We start from the raw sequence: 24,422 nt of genomic DNA on the forward strand, positions 1-24,422 counted from the left end.
GGCGCCGCCGGCAGCGACAGCGAGGGACGTTGTTAAGTAACAAGACACAACTCCGTGTAACACTGCTGTGCGCTTAACACACGTGACGGCACAACTGCAATCCAGATCTTCCAACGCTAATTTTTTTCTTAATTTTTAAAAAGTTAATTTTTAAAATTACAATTGACAGAGGTAATGAAAAAAACCTATAAATAAAGTAAAAAAAGTACAAGTCAGCCGTCAGAACTGACTGACCTGATGGGGCTTCCTCAGGCTCACCGGGCGTCTGAGGCGCCACCTCGTCACTCCCTGGGGAAAGAGCCCCAGGGAAATACGGATGGATCGGCCTGTCCCGCACGACCTACGGCTGGGCCGGGAGCAGCTTTCACACAGCCAAGGAGAGGAGGCAGCTCACAAGCGACGAGAAATTTTTTAATGCAAACATTGAGCTGTTCATCTATGAAGTTGGACTCAAGTGGAGCTGGGAGTCCCTGTTCTTCAACGGCTGACAGCATACGAAGAGCTGGTTAACCGTAGGTAGTATAAAGGCATGGTACATCTGCACCAAAAAAGGGAAAGCTGCAGGCTCTGGAAAACTCATGTCCCATGGGTGCATACTTACATATGTAAATACACACACCTCTCTATCTAAATAATGTTGCATGGCCCTTCTGTTTTATTAAACAATGCAAAAAGGCAGGATCTGATACCAAAAGGAGATTTAAAAATTATCTAGAAGCAGCAGTTGAACCCCACCTCCTTGACAATTCTGCATCCAGGAGCAATCCCAGCACTATCTGATCACCTTTCCAAAATTATCCTGTGCCTGCCTCTAGTGACACTGAAGACTTAGTGCCTCAGATGATCCACGTCATAGAAGGAGTGGATCAATAGCCCAGAGCTGAAACCTGTTACATTTCTGTCCACACTTTTAACTAGTATTTGGCCCTGGTGACAAGGAGACGTGAGTTGTGCTTCGTTGCATCATAAGCGACTGCAGCTTGAAAGGTGCAGCCTGCGTATTGGTGTGAAGCAGTCTGTAGCATTTCCTGCAAACCTAACAAGCCAGACAGAAGCGATATGTAACAGATCTTGAGCATTTATGACTTGAGTGCATGTGGGGTGGGTGCATAAGCTCTTTTGGTGCCACATTCTATCATCAATTGTCTGTAAAATAAACAAGAAAAAAAATCTGGTGAAGAAAACAATCGCTCAGCAATTGATCTTCAAAAATTAACAAAGGCCCCCAAATCATTCTTTACAAATCATTAAGTTAAGAGATATCAAGATAAGGGTAATGTTTTCTCCTTGTTATCTTACTGTTCTCCCTTCTCTGCTTGGGTACCTACTTTCATAAAACTTGTATCTTTGGATGCTGCTCCTTATCTGCAGTTTTAGTTAAAATCTGCCAATGAAGTAAAAAGTTATTGGGAAAATGGGATAGAACATGACAGCATGTATCTTACTTTCTTAGGAAAATAGTTTAAAAAAAATAATCATATGGAGCTAGTGTTTGAGAATTAGTTTTGGGGCGAACAGAGAAATCAAACCTCAAACCACTGTCAAGGCTTATACTCCTATGTCTGGACCTGAACTCTTGCCAAGCGTTTGGGATTTTGTGAGGCAGGCCCACCAAAGCAATGAAACAAGCAGAATTAACTTCCTGTCTCAGAGCCTTGCAAATATTTATAAATTGCTTCATGATTCACTCCATATTCACTTTAATTCCGTCGATGGCCTTGCACATCTTTTGAGAACGGGAACTGAGTGATGGTATGTTGCAAACTGAAACGATTAAGGGAAATAAAAGGAAATGGCACAGGGGCTGGCTCAAAATGCTTTCCTGCCATCTTCTGGACTTTCTTGGTAATGACAGGGAAGAAAGGTCTCCATTCACAACTGAAATCCTGGACTTCAGCAGCTGTGAGCCATAACCAGAAAACAACATGCACGTTTGCCACAGTATATGCATACTGTGGCTCTTAGAAGCAAGACCGTCACATTCGTGATTCAGCTCAGCAAGGAAGGCTAAGCAATGAGAGAAAAGTTAGTAAGGGAAATAGAGTTTCTTGGGAGGTCGGCAGAGCCAGGTCAGAACAGCCACGCATACAAGTCGCCCACTCGGATTGTGAAGAGGAAATACATGATCCTCGTGACACTCCAACATATTCTGGAAGCAATCGTTACCTTTCAATGAGGACTTGCAAAGATGAAACACTGTCAGACTTCAGCCTATGACCGTCACGTAGAACGCAGCATGGAACGCGATTCTCACCAGAGAAATGAAAGTGGGTATAGCTTACTATTTGCCTGCGGAAGAACTGAACAAGTCCTTTGCAAATGAAGGTATTTGGTTCTGTTAGTAGGTGTCTTTGACATTTACTGCCAACTGCTGGGGACAGGTGATCTCTGCCATCCCTTGTTCCTAAAAAGGAGACTGCAACATTATAATTACCACACAGTACTGTAAGATTCAGGAGTTCTATAGTAAATCAAATAAAGGAAGATACATTACACTCAAATTTATCTTTTATTTAATCCTTGTCATATATTTTCCTTCTTGACATTTCAGTTAGTACGTTTTTCTGATTTTAATAATGAGATACTAGAATTTATCTGAAGATTTCTGCTGCCAATTTTTGCTGGTGTATTGGTATTTTCGTCTCTATTTGCATAAAGTCACACAAGTAATGGAGATTATAAAGACAGCGATCCTTCAAAATGTAGAATTTCATTGTCACAAAAAAGGCTACAGAATACTTGAACTTAATTTAAAACTATCAAAAAGTTGATTAATTTTAAAAGTATCCAAAAAAATCAGGAGAAAGACAAGCAGCTGCAACAAGCCCTAGCTTTGCAATACGTATTCAGATTGCCTGAATAAGGAAAGGCTTATGTTTGCTACTTAAATGACAAGCAACGGAAGCATCTCGCTGAAAACGTAAAATAGCAGATTAACTTCCGAGATACACCTCAATGGCTCCAGAACTGATCACCTGACTTGGTAATTAATAGTTACGTTTGCAGTAATGCAAAATTTAGACATTTACTCTTTGATCTAAGGGCATAAGCAAGTGAGGTTTATAGATACAGTGTTGTTTTAAGAGAAGTTCCTACCTTTATTATCGATTAAAAAAATATTTAGTGTTTGTTGCTGCCCTTTATCTAAGCATTCTTTATTGATACTCCTAAGATATACATATATCAGCCAATACTCATTCATATGTGTCATTTAATATCAGAAACTAAGTCTTGATATATCAAGTGTTGCATATGAAATTGTGTATAAACAGTGAAGTGTACCAGAAATATTTTATTCACATAAGTAAACTGAACGTGTTCACATTACAATAAGCAAAGGACAAAATTTGTTCAAAAACTTTTATTTACTATAAAGACAAAAAACACCAAAATAAATACAAATTATACTATATAAAATTGGTTCAATGGGGTAAAAACTTTTAATTAAAATATCTTGATATATTTAAAATAACAAAGGATACAATGAAGCCAAATTTCTTAACCCAGAGATTTCTGTAAAATTTGCTTGCACAGTAAGGTGCTAATAGAAGTTAGCCCTTAAGCCCTGGAAGTCTTAGGAATCAGTCACATAGCAAATATAATTTCATTGTGAAAGTGAACTTTGGTAGAAGAAACTCTATAGGACACCTGAGGTAGTAGAAACTGGAATAAACAGCAGTAGACGTTATTTACAACTTAAGTACCAAATAACATTAAGAACACAAAAAAATAATTACACAATACAATTTTCAGTCCAGCTTTGATCCAAAGAAAATAAGAATATTACATCACATCTGCATTTTAAAAACACCACAATTACCAGCAAGCTGAGGGAAACGCAAACAAACTCAAACAAATGCATTTGGACACCTAGAGGCAGTTTGAGTTTGAAATGTGGTAGGCATGGTGATCTACAAAGTAATACTGATTAGCTGAGGTTCATCAGTTTATACAGTTTACATTTCTGCCAGAAACAGTATTAATCTGACAACCGATCTTCCAGTACATGAATTGGCAAGAGTGCATCCTTTAAAGCTTGCACATAAGAAAGACTTGGAAACAATCTTATTAGAATGAGAAATTCTAAAGTGGTCAAAAAAAAAGTCAAGTACAAAACAGTTAGAGCTACCAAACTTCACATTTCGGTATTATCTTTTTAACTCTTCAAAGTCTGCCAATCTTCTAAAACAAAGGAATGTAAAATTTTCAAAAGAAACACACTCACAACTAATGACACTGCTTTTTTTATTAGTATGAGCACTATCATTCCTGTAAACTTATCTTTAAGATGTTTTACTTCCAATTTGTATTGTACATTTTTAATGTACCATAGCTTATGTAGTTTGTCCTGAGTCTTTGAAACCAATTCTATTTCAGTCCAACAATCCAACTGGCTTCTGAAGAGTTAAAACATGAACAGTATTTTTTTTTCAACTGGATTAAACACAATCAGTATTTGATTTAAAAAGATCCACCTCTTAAAAAAGCAAAAGAAAAGCTGCCATTTTCCTTCAGAATTACATGCATCAGAATCTAAAAACCTGCCTTTAAAATAATTTTAAAAACCTGTTTTTAAAAAACACACCTGCTAAAAAACACAAGTTTTGCACTACAGGTGAAGCTTTACTTCACATTTTACTTTATCTTGCTTTTCAAGTCCAACTTTGTTTCTTGTTAAAATAAATACCTTTCTTACGGTAATATTTTTAACATTTTCAAAGTAAATTATCACTAATGGCTACAGTAAATAGATGATGTACGGCAGAAGGAAAACAGCAGGTAAAACTTGTTATCAGTAGAGAATGTGACCTCAGTTTTGTTACACAAAGAATGAGATTTGCTCATAGTTGGCACCTGCTCCCACTGGAGTACAGGACAAAGTCTCCCATAAACTTTAATGGGAGCTGGGTTTGGGGCCTTTGCCACGAAACTTCTCTACACGATTTGCCAGAAAAAACTGCTATATGAGAAGAAGGCTCAACAACTTTTAGCATGATTCAGACTAAGTTGTTTTATGCAGAACCACCTTGGTTTTTCTGTTTTTTAAATAACCTGTGCTATCAGAGCCTTCAACACTGCCTTGTTGAAGGTGGCATTTTATTTTATTCCAGATTTCTAGCAAATCTGTTTTTAAAACTCTTGTGTCAGCAAGATGTTCCGTGACACAGCTTGCATCTTTTTCTAAAGACTATTTTGAAAGATCACCTTTCCCTGAAAGTTAAAAATACAATGAAAACAAACTTTAATTTCAAAAGAAATTACACAGCCAGCAGTAAATGCACAGTGAACCACAACTGCCTGCTCTTACTTTAAGGAAGGCAAAATATTTTTTTAAAGTATCCATCAATGTTTGGATTTGTTACTCAGAGAACTTTGTGTAATTAAAAGGGACAGATACAGAACTTCCTTTAAACCAGTGCTGAAAACTGACTAATTGCAGAATCCTCTGCTTACATCTACATGATGTGAAATGGAACAGTGATTGCTATATTAAAATAGGTCCTGAGCCCCTCAGCTGCTAATATTGCTGAAAAAGTGCTCCAAATAAAATAAAAATCACTTATCTGCTAAATAATCATGCAGATTTAAGGAAAAATGCTTTTGTGTTCACATAGAGCCAGATGTTTGAAAAGGCACAGTTTTCAAATCTCTGCACAAGTTGTGAAATGTTGCATACTGATCTTAGGTAAAGATCTCGATTTGTCAATCACATACTTAGGTAGGGTCCTCCACTAGCCTTAAGTCCTTGATGTATCTATCATTAAGGCCAGCAGAATAATACAACTTGCTGTGCTTAACTGCACTGCAAGACAGTTACTGTATATTCAGTAGCATCTTCTTCAGTTTATCAGCCTTATACATAAGTAGCTACCATGTAGTACGGAAGACAGGGTGTTTCAGCAGCTCCCTTGATGGGGGTCTGTCCTGAGGTTGAAGTTCTAAACACCGAAGAGTCACATCTTTCAAGCCAGGAGACAGATGTGTAGGGATTGATGGAGCAGTAGTTGCACTAGCAATCTGAACAAAGGGAAGATAACTTTTTAGAAGTCAGTGATTCTTAAGCTCCCTCTCCTACCCCAAAAACCTTCCACAAGCTGATCATTTTCAGCTAACGAGTTATATTTATGAGCTTTTCTCCACTTAGCGTATTTCCCACTGCAGTTCGAAGATTACGTTAATGCTTCCATTTTATAAAATGGGTCTTAAGTTGCCCTTATACCTATTACCTTTCACGGTCTGCCTCTCTCTTTGTACTTTTCTCTGAATTTTCTTCTTATGGCAAGATTCTGCAGTGACCATCTGCTGAGCAGGCTGTAAGAAAAGCTCTTCTGCCATACATACGGGTATTCTTTAGTCCACTACTTACTGTGACTGTTAACTGGCATAAGCCAACATGGAGATATATTAAGCTGAGCGATATTATATTATGATATGTTAAGCTGGGTATGCTCTCTTGTGTTGTCTTTTCTGTATTTCTGCTACCACCCCAAATGGCAATCTCTCAGATAGATGCAGATCACTCCCAACCAAATTAATTTCGATTTTCTCTAGACCAAATTCAGCAGGATGATTGAGAACACTAGGGTGGCACCACCAGATTCACGCAGATGCAGAACCAAGACAATTACATCTCTTATCACAAGTGATTTGTACTTAATTAGAACATATTTGAATACTGCTGTGCTAGTTCTTTTTGTGGAAACACTTTCTTCACTCATGCTAGTGAAAATGCTAATAATCACTTTCTTCACCTGCGGCAGTATTTTCTTCATGCCTGCAGTTCAACTAGACTTTTAGAATTAAATACACCTAATTGATTTTTGTAAGAAACATGAATGCCAGAATGGATGACCTAGAAAAGGGAGGGCAATATTCATATATAGCATGGCATAATGGTAAATATCTTTCAGCAAAACCTGAACATGGAACATGAGGTTTTTACCAAAGGAAATTCCCCACTATGAAATACGAATACACACATAAATGTTTTATGGTAGAAAAACTTACTTTGCTCCCGTACTTTACAGGATTGTAAGAAACAAGTTCAAATCCCAATCTTCTGCCTAGAGTCAAGATCAACTCTATTCCCAAATTTTTTTTTAGCTATTACACTACGTATTTATATCTTAGAACAGAGCTTTCTTCTGCATATTATTGTGTTGGTAGCCTTTTTTTTTTTTTAACAAGCAAGTATGATTATGTTGGTATCAGTATTGATTTTGTACTAACAGCTCCAATATAAAGAAGAGCTATTGCAACAACCCCTACTACTTGTATACTTTTCTAAAATTCACATTGCTGTGTATGAAATTAGTCAGCGTCTTTTGTAGCATATTGGTAGCAACAAAATACCTCACCTTAAATATCAGAGCAAGGTGATTGGAGTGTTTCTCTGCATTCCAGGGAGGTTTAGCACAAGCCATTTCTATAACAACACAGCCAACGCTCCACACATCACAGCTCCTACCATATTGCTGACCTCTCAGAACCTGGACAGACAGACCAAAGCTCAGATTATCTGCTTCAAAGTCTCTTAACTCTAAGTAATTTAGATGGGGTGGTGCGGGGGGGAAATCGTCAACCAAGTGCATTCTGATTAACATTTCAGGTTGAGAGAGTGATCAGTGATGTAAATGCCATAAGATTTATACAGCTATAGAGAGCTAGTAAATAAAATGCCTGATCAAGAGGCAAAGCAAAGTACATTGTAATAGTTAGCTTTTGACCAAATGGTTATTTGGGCTTTAGTAACAATACTTATGATAGATGTATCTTGTAACAAACTACTTAAAACAACTTTGACAGCAAGAAAGAAATGTCATTATCACCATGTTGGAATAATTCCTATTCTTTAGAACAAGTACATTTAAAACATATTTGAAGCATTTACAGCAGTTTTCTGTTATTTGGCTGTATGAATTAACTTAAAGAGTTCAAACAAACTTTTTGAAGTAACTTCCAAAACTGGTTTCTTACCTCCGGTGCCATAAATGCAATAGTTCCCAACAACTGTCCCTGAAACTCCCCAGCACCAGTTCCTTTTGATGCCAACCTGGCTGCAGCTCCAAAATCAGCAATTCTTAATCTATGACCTGTGCTGTCAATTAGCAAATTGGCACCTGTCAACAGCATAATAAAAATACTGCTAGTTGGCTTTCTATTAAAGGCAAAAGGATGAACAGACATTCTTCCTCCCTCCATTTCAAAACTATAAATAGGTTGATGTTCCCCACCCCCAGTATCAAGGAAATCTAAAAGTCAAGGACAAAGTCTAATAATGTCACTTTTCTGTTATGCCTGAATGATACTGCACACAGCTTGAGGCTGTCCGAGAGATTTAGAGAAGCAATCACACTTCAAAAGTAGGACAAACACAGGATTCTGGAACAATGCCTGGACATGAAATAATGAAGGAAAATGGTGACCTAAAACCCTGGAGGTTTTCATTGCCTGCAACTCCCTGTGAAGTTTAAACTTATTTCATCCTTAAGCAACTTTGAGTTGTCTTGAAGAGAATTACAGAGCAATTGAAAGTTTCCCTATTTTAAGAAGAAATATTAAAGACAAATATTTGCCATCACTATGTTGCTACTTATCTGGATATCTCTCCAGTTCATGGACAGCTATAGTGACATTAAAGCAGTAAGACTGGTATTTCCCAATAAAGTCCACATTTTGCTCAAACACAGTACAACTGTATTTATGTTCAATTAGGATGAAGGAAGAAAACTCATCACAATATTCCTATACATTAGAAATCTGACCTCTTTATCTTGGCTTCTTCACAGATTTTACTAACATTTCAGTGTAAACATTTACATTAACTAGCAATCTTTAAAGCCATATGGCAACTTCATATTTTATTTGAACAAATTGAGAAAACCAATTTTTCTAAACTATTGGCACAGGTAGCAAACATCCCCAAGCATGCTATGAACATTCTGATTAATTTCAGTAATTAAAGGTTCTTAAGAATGATCAGACAAACCCAATAGAAATACCACTTTTGAGATGGTATCTGAGAGAAGCAATAAGTCTCAAGCCAAAATAGATGCTGCTTTCTGAATATTCTTTTTTAAAAGACATTCTAAGTAATTCTCACCTTTAACATCTCTGTGGATTATCTGATTCTCGTGGAGGTAAGAAAGGCCACGTAACAGTTGTTCTGTGTAATTAATAATAACCGATTCTTTGAAGGCTCCGTATTTACTTAACAAATGAGCAACTGAACCCCCTAGAAGATTAAAGAAATACATTTTAATCAACACTTATATTTTGTATTAGTAGAATGCAGCACTGCCTCCTAAAATTGGAACTTAGTATTGGTATTCCTAATTTATAATTAGATTTCTCCCCCCAAAAAAACATTAAAAAGTTTCATAGGCAAAAAGTAATATACTTTCTACATGTAACTGTACACATTAAAGACTTAAGTCTTCATGCTTCCTGGTAATTTTACACTTCTTTAAAAGAATGTACAAATCCCTTAGTGTACAAAGTACTGTTGCTGATAAAAAACTACACATATTTATCCACATTTTGCATTAATGTTTAAGCAGCAGAACACTAGCTTTCTTTGGGGCAATAGATATGCGCAGCCTCCAGTAAGCATTCCCTCTGAGGACCTTAATTTACTTTTGTTACCATCCAAGTAACAATATATAGAAGTAAGTAGACAAGCAAGGAAAAGCAGCATCTTTCTCTATTTTCCAAATTTGGTAAATAGATCCTCAAGATTTTAGATTTCCATTGTGCCTCTCAAAGTATTCTAATATAACTTGGGCATGAATGAGGTACAGACAATTCCTGATTTTTCATTATCTAAATATTATTATTTCAGAAAAATTATACTTAAACTTCCTTAGTTTTGAGAAAATATTTTCTGCACTACTGCTTGTAATAACACATACTTGGGCCTTGCTTGTTAGCACTCTGGTATTGCTAAGTGGTTTCTGCCAAAGAACGTAAGTTAAGGTGCAATGCTTTCTTTTATAACAAATAAGGATGTATAAAACACCAAATCTAGTCTTGGTAACTGAACGGCAACAACATACAATCACATTCATAAAATTAACCAAGCTCCTTCTTAAAAAAAGCATATAGACTTTCTTGTCCCTGCTCTGTACAATAATGAAAAGATTTCACTATTTGTTACTAAATTACCACTAAATGTATTTAAGATTTGAACATGTTTTTCCCGAAGCATCCTGCTTACTACCTATTATTAGAAATTTACTTTAAGTTCTTAAATGCCTTTGCATATCACCTCACAGAATTTTTATGAAAATGCTTGGGACAAAAACATGTGACAGGTATTCCAAACTTTCTAGCAAAGTTATTTTTAATAATAACTTAAAGTTACACAGCTACACTGAAAATACAAAAGTTTGATGTATTTCCAACTGAAGTGCCTGTCTCTCAAAGTTTCTAACTCCTCGTTTAGATTCAGAAATTGAGGAAAAAGTAGTAGAATTTTTGTTCAGGGCTTCTAACTGCTTTAACCGTATGGCAGATTAGGTATGGAAAATTCCAAATCAAAAAAAGGATGCACCAGTAAGAATATTACTACGACCACTTAAACTGTTCTGTAAGTAGACCTTTAAACTGGTTACCAACAGCAATGAAAATACAAATTTGCAAACCGAAGTGATGCAAAATGCAGTATGAAACTACACAGTTCAAAACTCATTTTCATTTTCTTTGGCATAGTAGTTGTTTACCTGCCATCCATTCAATAAAGAGGTTATAGTTGCTCTTCTCACATGTAGCACCCAACATTCGAATAATGTTAGGATGGTTCAGATGACTCATCATCCTTATTTCTTCTCTCAGTGCTTCAACTACCTCTTCTTGCTCAGATGATGTGTTCCTGACATATGTTACCTGTTTCAAAATATGGTATTCAGACTTACCTTACATAATTACCAGTCCTGTGACCCCCCCCTTCAGTACAGTAGCAGGAATGGATGGTTTTCCATCCCTTTTCACCATCTGGAAATAGCAAGTATTCTTTTATCTCAAGCCCCTTCAGCTGAGAATGTATCTCCATGTGAGACAGTCATAGAAAATTAAGAGTGATCTTCTGGGGAAATACCAACAAAAATCTCTCCAAGTATGGAGTGGGGAAACTTCCCTCTTCACTCTCCTCTGCTTAAACTAAGAATTATTTTTTTTTTTCTTCCAGATTTTGAAGAAAAGGAAGCAAGGTAATGCCTGAAATGGGATTCTGACAGTGTTGTTATTTTTAGTATTGTTACACTGCTAAAAATCTTATCTGTTTCATAACTAAACCTCTTATCCCAGAAATGAGAGGGGGAGGAAGCAGATCAGAAGTCCTGTAATGGAACCCCAGCTCTGATCCATACTAAATCTGAAATAATGGTATGCTGCAAAGAATTTCCCCTGGGCATCAGAATCATCATCATCATCTCTCCACAAGAAGCCTCTAGGACTACATGGACAGTCCTACTCTTTCATAAGCAAGAGTTTCAAAGGAGGAACAGCTGATGACAGATATTCTTTCCCTGATTAAATGTTTTGAAATTGCTCAATTCCATAGGTATAAGTTCAATCTAGAATTAATAAGAAAATGTTAGGACTAAGATTCCCTCTGTGTTGGTATCACTGATTCAGACCTAGGGCACTGCCGTGGTTTAACCTCAGCTGGCAACTGAGCACCACACAGCCGCTCACTCACTCTCCCTCCAACCGTGGTGGGATGGGGAAAGAATTGGAAAATAGAAGTGAGAAAACTCGTGGGTTGAGATAAAAACAGTTTAATAATTGAAATGTAATAATAATAATCATCAAAGCAAGTGATGGATGATGCAATTGCTCACCACCCACCAACCGATGCCCAGCCAGTCCCCGAGCAGCCGCCCCCCGCCCCGGCCAGTTTTCCCCCAGTTTATGTACATGATGTCACATGGTATGGAATGTCCCTGTGGCCAGTTGGGGTCAGCTGTCCTGGCTGTGCCCCCTCCCAGCTTCTTGTGCACCTCCAGCCTTCTCAGTCAGTAGGGCATGGGAGGCTGAAAAGTCCTTGACTAGTGTAAGCACTACTTAGCAACAACTAAAACATCAGTGTGTTATCAACATTGTTCTCATCCTAAATCCAAAACACAGCACTGTACCAGCTACTAGGAAGAAAATTAACTCTACCCCAGCCAAAACCAGGACAGGCATCTTAAGTGTGAAAGATTTACTCACATCTAGAACATTCAAAAATCTTGAATGCATTTGGGCCTCTTTTCTCAGTCACTCTTCTGTTGTGTATTAATTTAAATATTAAAAATACTTGCCTCAAAGTTGGCTGTTGGATCAGAGGAAACAAGCATTAAACTACATTTCCTCCGCTTAAACTGTTTTAGGGAAAAAAAAAATCTTAACAAGTAAGGGGAAACTACTTTTAATAGCTACCTTGCAAATAGGGCATTACTTTGAAATCAAGACATCTGAGCTCCATTCCTAACTCTGTCTCTGATTTATGAACTTGGTAAATGTAAAAATGCATTTGAAGAACTATGCAAGGAAATGGGCATATAAAAGAATTACAGTATTTTTGTCATTTTAAGGAGAAGTGAAAAAACCTGAAAATACTGTGTTAATACCATGCACATAAAGACTTTATTATGTATTATGTGAGACCACATGACAGGGAGCAGAGGAAGCAAGGAACACGAGAAGTCTGTAGGAGCAGAGAGCTTTTATATTTAATATTCCAAAGAAATATTGAAGAACAAGCACAATATATTCAATAAAGTGAAGTATTTGAAGTATTTACCTGTTTTACAGCCATTAATGTCCCCGTTCCTACATCTTGAGCTTGGTAACAGGAAGAGAAAGCTCCAAGACCAATTTGCTGACCTTTAAGCCATTCTGCATCTTCTCTGTAATGGTGTTTTGCTTTGGTATGTCCAGGCAGGGTTTCTGGTGTCTGCAAATTAAATTCCAAATCAATTCCATGTTTACTAGCATGCATCTAAAATGTAGACATTCTGGAAGGTTATGAAATATCCAGGCTTATATGCCTCTCCTCTCCCTTACAGTTCTTTGTACTGCAGGTTATACATGTTTCAGCTGAGACCAGAACACCAGTGTATTCCATAATCCACATACTCCTACTGTATGTAAGAACAGAGAGCCTCCTCTACATTACTACCGGAGGTGAAAGGCAAGATTTAAGGACACAAATAAGAGCAAGACTTTTTTTCTAGATTCCTGATCTCATGTCTAGTTAAGGTTTTAGTTAGCACCTATAGTAAACACAACCAAAGTCATGTTGTTTTCTACTTAATTTATTTCTCCCATTTTATGCTTCACATGTTGTTACCTCATGCAAAGGATCACAAATACCCCTTTCTCTATTCTTATTTCTGGTGCTTTTGTCTATTTGCCAACAAATATCTTTTTTCTGACTTCTAAAGTATCTCTCATCTTCTCTCTCAAGATGCGCTGACAACAAGATCTCTTCCAACTCTGCCTTTGCTTTCAGAAACTAGTTTGGTTTTGTACAATTGCCTTCAAAGTAAATCAGCATTAAGACTCAGTACAGTTCTACTCCTGCTTAAAAACTTTGTTCTCATTTCCTGGTTTCCTCACTTTTACACTTCCTCCTTTGCCATTTTAAAAGTTGGTACATGGCATGATGTTTCTCTTCCAAATACCTCCTCTAAACTTGTTAATAACCATGGAAGGATTTGGTTAGCACCCTCAACTGGCAGACTGTTTATACCCCAACTCCTAGGAGAGGGTATTGAGTACCTCTGTGTTTTATGTAACATTGGAAATATAACAGCACTGCTTTATAAATTCAGTGAACCTCAATTGACACTTATGCTAAATTCCCATAAGTATACTTACATCCTGCTGAATGATTATGATATCTTCACCGTTTTCGACCTGTAGTTGGGGAATTATTGGCAGGGCATCTTGAGACGCTGACATTGCCATAGCAATAGCTAAAGCTTCCTCCTCTTCAGCTTCCATCTTTTCCTTGCATTTTTGATTATGATTTACATCATCTTTGTAAGTATCATCATTTTCTGCCCGCTCAGGAGAAAGAACTGCAACTTCAGACTTGAATGTAACTGTGCCATCACTTGTTGGCATGGAGGCCTCAAGTAGGTCCTCAATACTGGAATTGAGCTCTGCATTAACATCCAATCGACATTTTTCATCTACTGGTGTGAACACTGTCTCTTCACTTGGTATAACTGCACTGCTACTACTACTACTATTGCCATCACACTGTGAAATATCATTCAGGTCAAGTGTCATACTGTTTTTTAAGGTTTCTCCCTGCTTGTTCACATCACTTGGAGCAGGTCGTGATGGCTTTGGCCTGTGTATGTGACTGGATGGCAATGGCCTGGCTTGGGTAAAAACCGGAGAAAGTTTCTCTGGTTCTTTATTTTCAGAACAGTTTCTCTGAAACTGGAGAGAAAGTTTCCGCCGTGTTTGAGGAGAAGGTGAGGGAATTTTGCAGGGAACGAATCCCTGAGGTCTGAGTTTAGAGACATCTGTTACAGTGCCAGCTGGTACAGATGGGTTTGAAGGAGACAGAAGCGTTGGGAATAGTGACTGGGAATGACTGGATGAGGGAGAAGAGTTCAAACACTGACTGTGGGGTTTTCCTTTTGTTTGAATGGTTGGCTTTGGTTGCTCAGTGGTTACTGATGAAACAGGAAGTCCCACAGCAAGGCCAGCCAGCGTCTCAGAAATGTCCTCTGGACTGGCACTCAGTTTTTTATCACTTAAACCTTTCCCACTTTTCCCTGATAACTGGACAGTATTGTTAGGAGTATTACTTTCTGTAGCTTCTGGAGAGTTATCTGGTACAGGTAGCTGCAAAAAGTCTTCATGTCGACATTCCCCAGAGTGCATTTCTTCCATGCCTAGCTGGATGGCTTCTGCAATTTCCATTTCATCTGCTATTGCCATCAGACGTCGACGCATCCTTACATAATGAGTTGAGCTTGTCACACTCAACATTTCTAACAGCTTTACAAAAACATGAGGCACTCTTGCCACCATTCTTGCTGCACTCAAAAATACTCTCCGCGATAGTTTACCAACCATTGAGTGGGAATTGTCAATTGACTGCAAGGCGAAAGTTAAGAGGGAGAGAAGTTTCTTATACCTAAAAAAAGAAAAGAGGTGTTTTATACACTGATATGCTCTAGTTAACTAGTGCCAAGAAAGCCATTTCAAGATAATGTATTTAGCTGTCAGTTCTGCAGTAGAATTATTGCTGCACTGGTGCTTCAAAATTGATTCACGGGTCAGAAGTTTTAAAAAAGGCAACCATTTACTCCATAAAGTAAGTGCACTTTTGCATATAAATATATACTATTTGTTTACAGGAATTAGAACAACTATTTTTTTGAAGAAATCACCAACAACATATTCAACTATGAAGAGTAATAGTCACATAGCAAAAGCGAGTACCTGTCTACTATGGTATCAGCCTGTAAAACATCTCCACAGACAATGTGGGGATAAAATTCACCAGGAAATTCCAACAGAAGTCTGTCTATTAGACAAAGTCGCCCCAGTAGCGCTTGCCAGTTGCTAGATTCGGTTTGGGTTCCAAGAATACAATTTAAGACATAATCAACACCACCAATACCAATGGACCCTATAAAAAAAAGTTGATAAAAATAAGAATTAGATATGTTCACAATCTACATTCTGATCAAAATAAAGATCAGAACTGTATCATACAGAAATGCACGTTCTGTGCCCAAATTAACCCCCTCCCAAACTGCTGAGAGAAATATCGTTCTCTTTGCCATGCTGATATTGGATAAATCCTGCATTAAATTTAAAATGCTTCAGTATATTTGCTTGTAATTATAATTCAATTCTATATGAAGAGCTATTATTACCAGATTTAAGTATTTCTCTCCCAACTGCCAGCTCGCCTGCTTGGCCTTTACACATCTCCAATAGCGTTGAGACTGAAAGTTGACTTGTTCGACTATAAGAAATTAAAACAAAAAAATAACTCTTTTAGCAGATGCTTTCAAGGAAAAACATTCTAATCATTATATTTCAATAATCATTAGCTTGGACTTGTGCGTGGAAAACAATTTCACATCACTTTATTCCAATACATTTCTATAATCCTCTATCTGTAAGCTACCAATAGTTGTGACAATTTTACAAGGATACTTCCAGAAATGTAATGTCTATCACTAATAAATAAACAAAAACCCAAATAGGACCTCATCCTCTTGAAAAACAGGCCAAATCCAGGAATCCAGCAACACAAGGAACAGCTCTATTTCACTTATTCCTTTAACTTTAGATATCCTATTGCTAGACTATTGCTGGGGCATCTCCAGCTGCAGTTTCAGAAGAAATGCTGCTTAGGAACTAAACCTAAAAGAGACAAAAAAGTCAAGCTGGTGAACTTCTGCATCTAGCTTACAGTACAGGTGAAGAAATGGTTGGTCTGGCAGAACAAACGGGGTAGCTTGGGACAGGAAGACAAGGCCTACTCAAGCCAGAAATGCCAAGGGCTTTCACTCAGAATAGCTATCTCCTAACATTACACTGTAAAATAAAAAGCGGAAGCGTTATGTTAACACTTCATGTCACAGATGTACAACAGCTTCTGTTGAAGTAGGAAACATACATGATTGGTACTTGCTGACTGCTTAAAAGGTGAGTCATGAGAATTAGACCAAAGCAATATCAACTGAGATGGAGGGGATGGTTGATGACTGCACCTAACATCTTCCTTTATTTTAAGGGGGGGAAAAAAGGCCTTATGAAAGCAAAGTATCATTTAAGATCTGTAAGTGTTGGAAAAATACAACCAGGTGCTTTCAAAACCTACACCTTTCAAGCCAGAAGTTTGTTGGTAGCAATTAGACTTTAACAAAAACATGATATATTCATACTTATGATCCACACATTTTATTTCACCATCAACTATAAATGGCCTCCTAGTTCCACATAAATAGCAACAAATGAAGCTTCAAGACATTTCAGTAACAATCCAAAATGAATTTGAAGTTCATGAGACAGTATACCTGTTGGCATCTGCACATTTAACTAATATCGTCTCTACAACTGGCTTGAGAAGTCGCTGTAGTTTAGTCCTCTCTGCCAAAGTATGACAGGGAGTATATACCAGCATGGCTCTTAAAGTTTTCTAAGAGAAAGGAAAAAAGCAATACATATGAAATCAAATTAGCAACACAATTCATTTTTTTAGAGAGTTGTAAATAGTTTTATATAAATTGCATTTAAAATATCAGTGAAATGCCCACAGGATAAATAGCTTACTACATATTCACTGTTAGAATTAGTCATGTATTCCTTGAGATTGGAAAGAACCTAGTCATACAAGTACTGTTAATACTTAGCACTGTAGCAAGCATTTCCTTATGGTTGGCCAGTGGAGTCATGCCATTTCACTCTTGCTGAGGATTTTGTTCATCCCACTTTCAGATGATGGTTAAAAGTTAAGTCATCAGTAGTGCTCAACAACAATTACTAGGATTCCTGACTTTATATATATCCTCCCTTTCCCTCCCCTTCAAAAATAAAATAACTTCAAAATTAATAAAATACGATGAGTAAACAACTACTTACTAAAGCAGCAACATACACTTTGTAGACAGGGTCGGCACAGACCATGGACAGCACACTGCAGCAAGATTCCACCACTACATCTCCTGAGATACTGGTCTGAGATGACCCACTAGCTGCTCCCAGAGCTCCAGCACTTGTGTTGTTTCCATTGCTACTTCCAGAATTTCCAGTGCTTTCACCATTAGCCAGTAATAAAGCACCGCTAACATCATGGGAAAGACGCCTAAGTGCCATCTCTCGTATATTCCAGTTTCGAGAAAACAAGCAGCCAACTAACTCCATTCCAAATACCTGCCAAGGAAAAAGCAACATTACAGTAGTCAAACTGAACAATACTGAAACTTAAGTACCTAAGAAGAGCCATCAAAAAGAGCAAAGAAGTGTTTCTGATGAAAAATCACCTTAAGTCTGACAGCAAAAATGTGTCAGAAGGTACAGTGTCTTAAAAAAGGATTCTGTGATAGAAATGAAACGTCATAAATGATGAGTCATTGGTTCTCCAAAAACTCTGTTAAGAGAAGTGGGAGGACGACTGTATGGATGGTTTCGTTCCCTCTAAATTTTAATTATTCAGTATGGAGTTTGTTTCTAGACATTGATATAAACAAACCTGAAACCAAGGTCCAGCTATACCAGATAAAAATTACAGCAGAAATATAGGCAATACAAGTTCTCCCACTTTTAAGTGTGTGACCCCTGCTCAGCTGAACCCACCTCTAGACTCTAGAGGTTGTTTAGGTCATTCAGCTCCTGCAACACAACTTGGGTAACAGTAAGTGCCCACTTTGTATTTATGTGACACTTGCACAACCAAAACTAGAGTTAAGACTACTACATTTTATTACATGGACCTTTAATATGAGGTCTGAGATGAAGTCCAAAACTGAAACCCCAGCTAAAACAAGACTGGAAAACCTTCTCTTCTGATGCAAATTAAATATAGTTCTTTCCAATAATAATCAAAGCTGATGGGATTCAGAATAAATTTTTGAATTGTTGATCTGACAAATCTAGCAAAACAGTTCAAAATCAGTTTTTACATTTGAAGCTTCTTTTACAAAGTAAAGTTACCTGAATCCATGGCTCAGCTAAATCTTTATAGGCAGAAGGGATCTGCTGGACCCCATAATGAGTAAGGTTAAAATTGCTATCTTGGGCTCTTCTCTGTGATCCAGCTGTAGATTGCTGCTGAGTTTGTTGCTGAACCACACGGAGAACAGAAGAATCTGCAGGGCTTGGCAATTCATGACTACAGATTAACAACAAATAATGTGGATTAACAAATGAAACATTTACTGAAGTAAATACTTCAGCATATTTAGGAACATCAACTAAGGATCCAGAAACAGAGTTTGTTATGCACACACTGAATCCTTACCTATAGAAATCATGAGATCTCCATTTAGATCTACAAAGAGGACAGATAAGTGGCTCTCTGTTTCTTCTGCATTCTTCTGCCCCTGGAACACAGCAACAGGATAATACATACTTAAGTTTTACAGTGCATAAAACCAGAAGATGCCATTACTATTTCTAAGTTTTACTGAAGAATGCTAGTTTCAGGATAAATGCTTCTGAACTGAGCCATTTGCAGCAGCCTGATAAATATGAGCATTTAAACATTTTTTGCATGCAGAAATGCTTCAGTTTAGCTCTACAATTAATATTAAAAGTTATGAACTGAAATGCAGTTCCTTTTGTACCTCAAACATAGGCAATGCTTTTTCAGAAGTATTAAAATATGGGAGATGGAATTTTATTTGTTAAAGCAAACTTTAACTATTTATATACTTTATTTAGTGTAGTATGTAAGCATACTCTGTAATTCACTATATAATCCTAGCTGATAGTAGATGACTTTCATGCATTCTAATGACAAGTCACAGGGGGCTAAAAGTCTGTTCCTAACCTTGCTCTAATTGGACATAATCTTTTCACTCAGGTAAAAGAGGCTCAAACCTCTAGCCCTGCAGTTAACTTCTTTCTCAAAGCATCAAATTACAAACTTGATTTGTGAAGAACTAATAAAATAAAGCATATCAATAGTACTCAAATGATACCAAACTCTCACAAAGAGGTACCAGTCATCACTTCAGAGCAGGTTTGTTTTTTTACTTTTAAAACAAACAAAAAACCCAACAAAGCCCCACTAAGTTATAACACTTTTGCATATTTAGAGTCACCAGAACCTAACTAGACAAAGTTGATAACGTACAAATTGACATGCAGTGGTGGTGTAATTTGTTCCTGCAGCCATCTTCACACACAGTTAGGCTCTCTTCATCCAGCATGCCTAACAAACAAATGGGGCACATCTGTTCTTCTTCATCCTTCATACTATAAAAATAGATATTTGTGATTGTAGAAGCAGCACATCAGAATTCAGAAATGGCTTTAACAGTGAAAAAAGATGAAGTTCCAGTTTGGAACAGTCACTTCTGAGTAACTATAAGCTATTCATTAATCATTCTCCTAAACCTTCATCTGAATAAGCAACCAAATTTTTAGAAGCACTGAATACAGACACCACTTTGTTGAAATGAAAGGGAAAGTCACAAAACGCATGACATCTTTTCAAACTAGGTCAGATACCAATTAGAGATTGAAAGGCCCAGCCTTAGGCACTTACATTTTTTTTTTTCCACTAAGGCTTCTTTAAACAAACCAACCTTCGCTTTTTTACTTATCATTTGGTTTTGAAAAACTAAGAAACTTTTGTGTTTTGAAAGCTACCCACATTTTTTTCCATCACACTCCTTTCAGAGTATTGAGTCACAAGGTAGTCTTTAGCCCATTACAGGAAACTGTAAATACTACTTGATGAACTTATGTAAAACTCAAAAAATTAACAAAAGATAACATAACAGAAGATATCAGCCACTCAAGAATTTTCTGCTACTAACAGAAACAGATGCAATAGATTCACATGAACACCAACATACCTACATGTCACATGTAAATTTTTAATAAAAATTTCCCTGTTTTACATGTTGCTTCCATTTTATTTACCCCCACCTTAATTTTTAAATGGATATAACCAGAGATTTTGCCAGAAAAATTATTCTGAACTTTAACAACACATCGTGAAAAACACAGATTTTAATCTTCTGTAATATTGTTTAAATGTGCAAAACTCTTTACTATTCATAGCAAAAATTTAAGTTATAGTTGGTGAGTGTCTAAAAGCTTGCAGGAACCCTATGTTTGTTCACCAACAAGATATTTTAAAAATAAAATTAATTTGTATATACATTATTTCTATACACATACATTAACTTCTATTTCCTTGCAAATGGTTGACACTATCTTTTTTCCTTGAAAAATCCATTAAAATAAACTTTTATCTCAAATGAATCTGATGCTCAGTGTTCTCCAGTACTTATATCATGCAAGATTAGAGTTGCACAAAACAGCAGCTTATCTCATTGAACCAGTAATGCTAGGAACTAATCATCAGGTGTACTGGCAAACAAATGAAAAATCCTTCATCCTGTAAAAAAATGAAAACTAATGCACTGAAGTTCACAAACCAGTGAAGCCAATTCTATTAAAAAAAAAAATTTCCTACACAGGTTTCTACATTAAAAGAACTAGCTTGCCAGATAAGTAGTTCCAGAGTAGATTACGTATTTAACTACTTTGTTTATGCAATTTATTTACAGTGACACCAAAAAAAAAAAAATCAAAGAATCAAACATCGCTTAAAATTGATAAATAAGGCATTGTTTAATATTGTAAACTATAAAAATCATAATAGTTTAATAGCTCCCTTAAAATAATTTAATCACACATTTTACATGAAGCGTTTTTTTAAATATATGCTTACTTTTTTTTTTATCTTTTTTATATATATGTTTACACAAACAGAGTGCATTTACCCCAAAATTTTTCAGTATATTGTCATAGGCACAAGCATTTCTCCAAAGTAGGACAAGAGAAAAAGAAAAATCATGTTTCTTCATTTGTCAACATTTGCACAAGTGCTGCATTTGAACAAATGCGCACAAATAGGTTTCCAAAGTTAGTATGTGCTTCAGTCTTGCACTTAGATTTCAAAAGTTTGTTTCCCAAATTCATAAAGGGTCAGAAAAATTCTCTTCACAACTCTACTTAACATTTTTCAAACAGAAGTTATAAAGCAAATATGCCCACTTGGTACCACTGTGACTAATGTATGCTTGACTTGATCATTTGCAAATACAGAGACTTAACATGGCTTGAAATGAAAGCAGCTTTGAACAAAAAGAATGTAGGTGATTCTAAGCCTCCCAAATTACAAGAAAACTACAGAATAAAGATTTTAATTTCTTTAGAAAAATACTAACCTGTTTTCTGAACTAGATGTAGAAGTACTAGATGATGACAATGTATGAGAATTTGACATGCGTGAGACAAACTTCTGGATGGTGTTACGAGATGGAGCTTTGATCCTCGAGCTACGCCTACTGTGATATTTCTGGAACAAACTCTCAACCTAACATCAGAAAAAGACAGCAACAGTAGTATTTATGCTATGAATAGCTTGTAATTAAAAGTAATATTACTGAAGCTTAACTACTGCTAAAAAAAAGACCTATTCACCATCATGATAACGCATTAGCAGTAGCAGCAGCAGGAATTTCGGAAGTCTTACTAATAAACAGATCACAAGAAACACTTTACAACAAAAACTTATTTGCTTATTAAAAGTAACAGCTTTAAGTATGCCACAATTACTTCTGAAGACCTTCGTTCTGTTTACCTTTCAGCTAATCAATGAGACATATACACAAATTTGAGTAGAAAATCCAAGATTTGAATCACTCACTGAACTACAGCTCTCTACTATTCTTTTAGTTGTCTTCTATTTGCAGCTTTTTTTTTCTACTTACAGAGCTCTTGAGACTGAATTAAAGATATAATTAAAAACATATATTCTTGTTGCTTTTCAAAGCAACTGTTTTCAGCATTTTTAAGATAATGTCCTAAAGACTTTTACCTGGAGTGTATTTTAGATCTGATATTAAAGCTATTAGAAATCGATTACCTCAAAGTTCTTCAGTGTCTTTCTCCAGAGCATTGGGTCTGAGGGTTCAAGCTGGAACACCCGCAGCATAACAAACAGCAGATGAATACAAAACGTTCCACGGCCACAGCTACAAGTCTGCAAAGAAAAGTATATGCTAAGGCACTACTGAATTGATAATTACATAGGTAATTTTTCTACATTTAAGTGCATCATAGAACATCTACTACTTCCCACACACACACACCGAAAAAACCCCAGTAGTTCATGCAAAGTACTTCATATATAGGCGTAAACATCTTCCTACATGGCCTTACAGAAAATGTGAATTCCCAAAATATTATTCAGGTATACATATATAAAAGCAGAAAATTATTACACCAGTTTTCAACTGACTTTTTTCCCATTTTTAATTTTTTTTAAAATCAACTGAAGCTATTGCTACGCTTCATACTAGAAGGAATTTATGCATATAATCATTGTATATCCATAACATGACACCAAACTTAAATGAGATGCTTCTGTTTACTCAAAAACCTAGATGTTCCCCAATGTAGCATCACATCAGTACTATGAAAGTCTATGAAAAGGACCTCACTATGGGTATTAACGAAATTATCACACCACTAAAGGAATTATGTCATGTGCTTGCCATTTGTATATATCCCATGAATAGAGGAAATAAAGTGTTTCAGAGTGAGAAACTAGGAAAATGAAGTGGCCAAATTTTAGCCAAAAATACTTAAGATACATCATTCGGAGACACTTCTAGGAATGAGAAATAGACAGGACAATAGTAATTACTTCCAAACTAGAGTCTTTTTTTAAAAAAAAAAAAGAGCAACTTTAGACAAAACTAATATACTTGCTACGTGTTTGACAAAATACAAGCTGATCATTATATTACATGAGCACAGATTACAACCTTTAAACATTACTTTATAGAACCGTTATCATGGGTAGGCGAGTACCTTGATCTAATTTGGTTTTGAACAGTTTTCCAAGATTATCTATAAATTAATAAAAGCTACAGACAACACAAAAACGTTCTCTACCTGAGGCCCAATAAACACTCTGTATTTATTATCAGGGCTGTCTCCTCCAATTAAGAAAGAGTTGGGTCCTATCTGCTGCAGCAAGTACAGCCTGGCTCGCATAACTTTGTTGACACGACGATTTGTTTCCTCAGGGCTGTATGGAGAGAAGCCATCTGGAGATGGGGCTCGTCGAGGTGGTGTTATTCGTCCACTCTGAAACTACAGGACAATAGATTACTTCCAAACTAGAGTCTTTTTTTAAAAAAAAAAAAGAGCAACTTTAGACAAAACTAATATACTTGCTACGTGTTTGACAAAATACAAGCTGATCATTATATTACATGAGCACAGATTACAACCTTTAAACATTACTTTATAGAACCGTTATCATGGGTAGGCGAGTACCTTGATCTAATTTGGTTTTGAACAGTTTTCCAAGATTATCTATAAATTAATAAAAGCTACAGACAACACAAAAACGTTCTCTACCTGAGGCCCAATAAACACTCTGTATTTATTATCAGGGCTGTCTCCTCCAATTAAGAAAGAGTTGGGTCCTATCTGCTGCAGCAAGTACAGCCTGGCTCGCATAACTTTGTTGACACGACGATTTGTTTCCTCAGGGCTGTATGGAGAGAAGCCATCTGGAGATGGGGCTCGTCGAGGTGGTGTTATTCGTCCACTCTGAAACTACATAAGTGGTTCCATCAAAAGCATTTCCAGGACAACAGTAAGTTTAATTAAGTGTTGGGTTTTTTGGTTCCGCCCCCCCC

At 36.6% G+C, this 24,422-nt stretch overlaps 2 protein-coding genes across 2 annotated transcripts in view; both read right to left on the reverse strand.

Annotated features, from left to right (window-relative positions):
- Positions 1–2,124, reverse strand: part of SETD9 (SET domain containing 9) — a 10,600-nt gene extending 8,476 nt beyond the window's left edge. Inside the window, exon 1 of the mRNA XM_009272553.1 lies at positions 2,090–2,124. Coding sequence (XP_009270828.1) covers positions 2,090–2,124 — 35 coding nt within the window. The remainder of the gene's footprint in view (positions 1–2,089) is intronic.
- Positions 2,125–3,357: 1,233 nt separating this feature from the next.
- The window catches only part of MAP3K1 (mitogen-activated protein kinase kinase kinase 1), a 162,958-nt gene continuing 141,893 nt past the window's right edge, over positions 3,358–24,422 (reverse strand). Inside the window, exons 4-20 of the mRNA XM_009272518.2 lie at positions 24,139–24,339; positions 22,634–22,750; positions 21,933–22,081; positions 19,823–19,944; positions 18,986–19,067; positions 18,679–18,856; positions 17,608–17,898; positions 17,043–17,164; positions 15,891–15,982; positions 15,451–15,640; positions 13,864–15,142; positions 12,785–12,937; positions 10,722–10,884; positions 9,104–9,235; positions 7,978–8,120; positions 7,359–7,490; positions 3,358–6,018 (exon numbers count right to left, since the gene is read on the reverse strand). Coding sequence (XP_009270793.2) covers positions 5,869–6,018; positions 7,359–7,490; positions 7,978–8,120; positions 9,104–9,235; positions 10,722–10,884; positions 12,785–12,937; positions 13,864–15,142; positions 15,451–15,640; positions 15,891–15,982; positions 17,043–17,164; positions 17,608–17,898; positions 18,679–18,856; positions 18,986–19,067; positions 19,823–19,944; positions 21,933–22,081; positions 22,634–22,750; positions 24,139–24,339 — 3,696 coding nt within the window. The 3' untranslated portion in view covers positions 3,358–5,868. The remainder of the gene's footprint in view (positions 6,019–7,358; positions 7,491–7,977; positions 8,121–9,103; positions 9,236–10,721; positions 10,885–12,784; positions 12,938–13,863; positions 15,143–15,450; positions 15,641–15,890; positions 15,983–17,042; positions 17,165–17,607; positions 17,899–18,678; positions 18,857–18,985; positions 19,068–19,822; positions 19,945–21,932; positions 22,082–22,633; positions 22,751–24,138; positions 24,340–24,422) is intronic.

Source organism: Aptenodytes forsteri, unplaced genomic scaffold (genome assembly GCF_000699145.1).
Source record: "Aptenodytes forsteri isolate BGI_AS27 unplaced genomic scaffold, ASM69914v1 Scaffold92, whole genome shotgun sequence".
In the NCBI taxonomy this organism is placed as follows: domain Eukaryota; kingdom Metazoa; phylum Chordata; class Aves; order Sphenisciformes; family Spheniscidae; genus Aptenodytes; species Aptenodytes forsteri.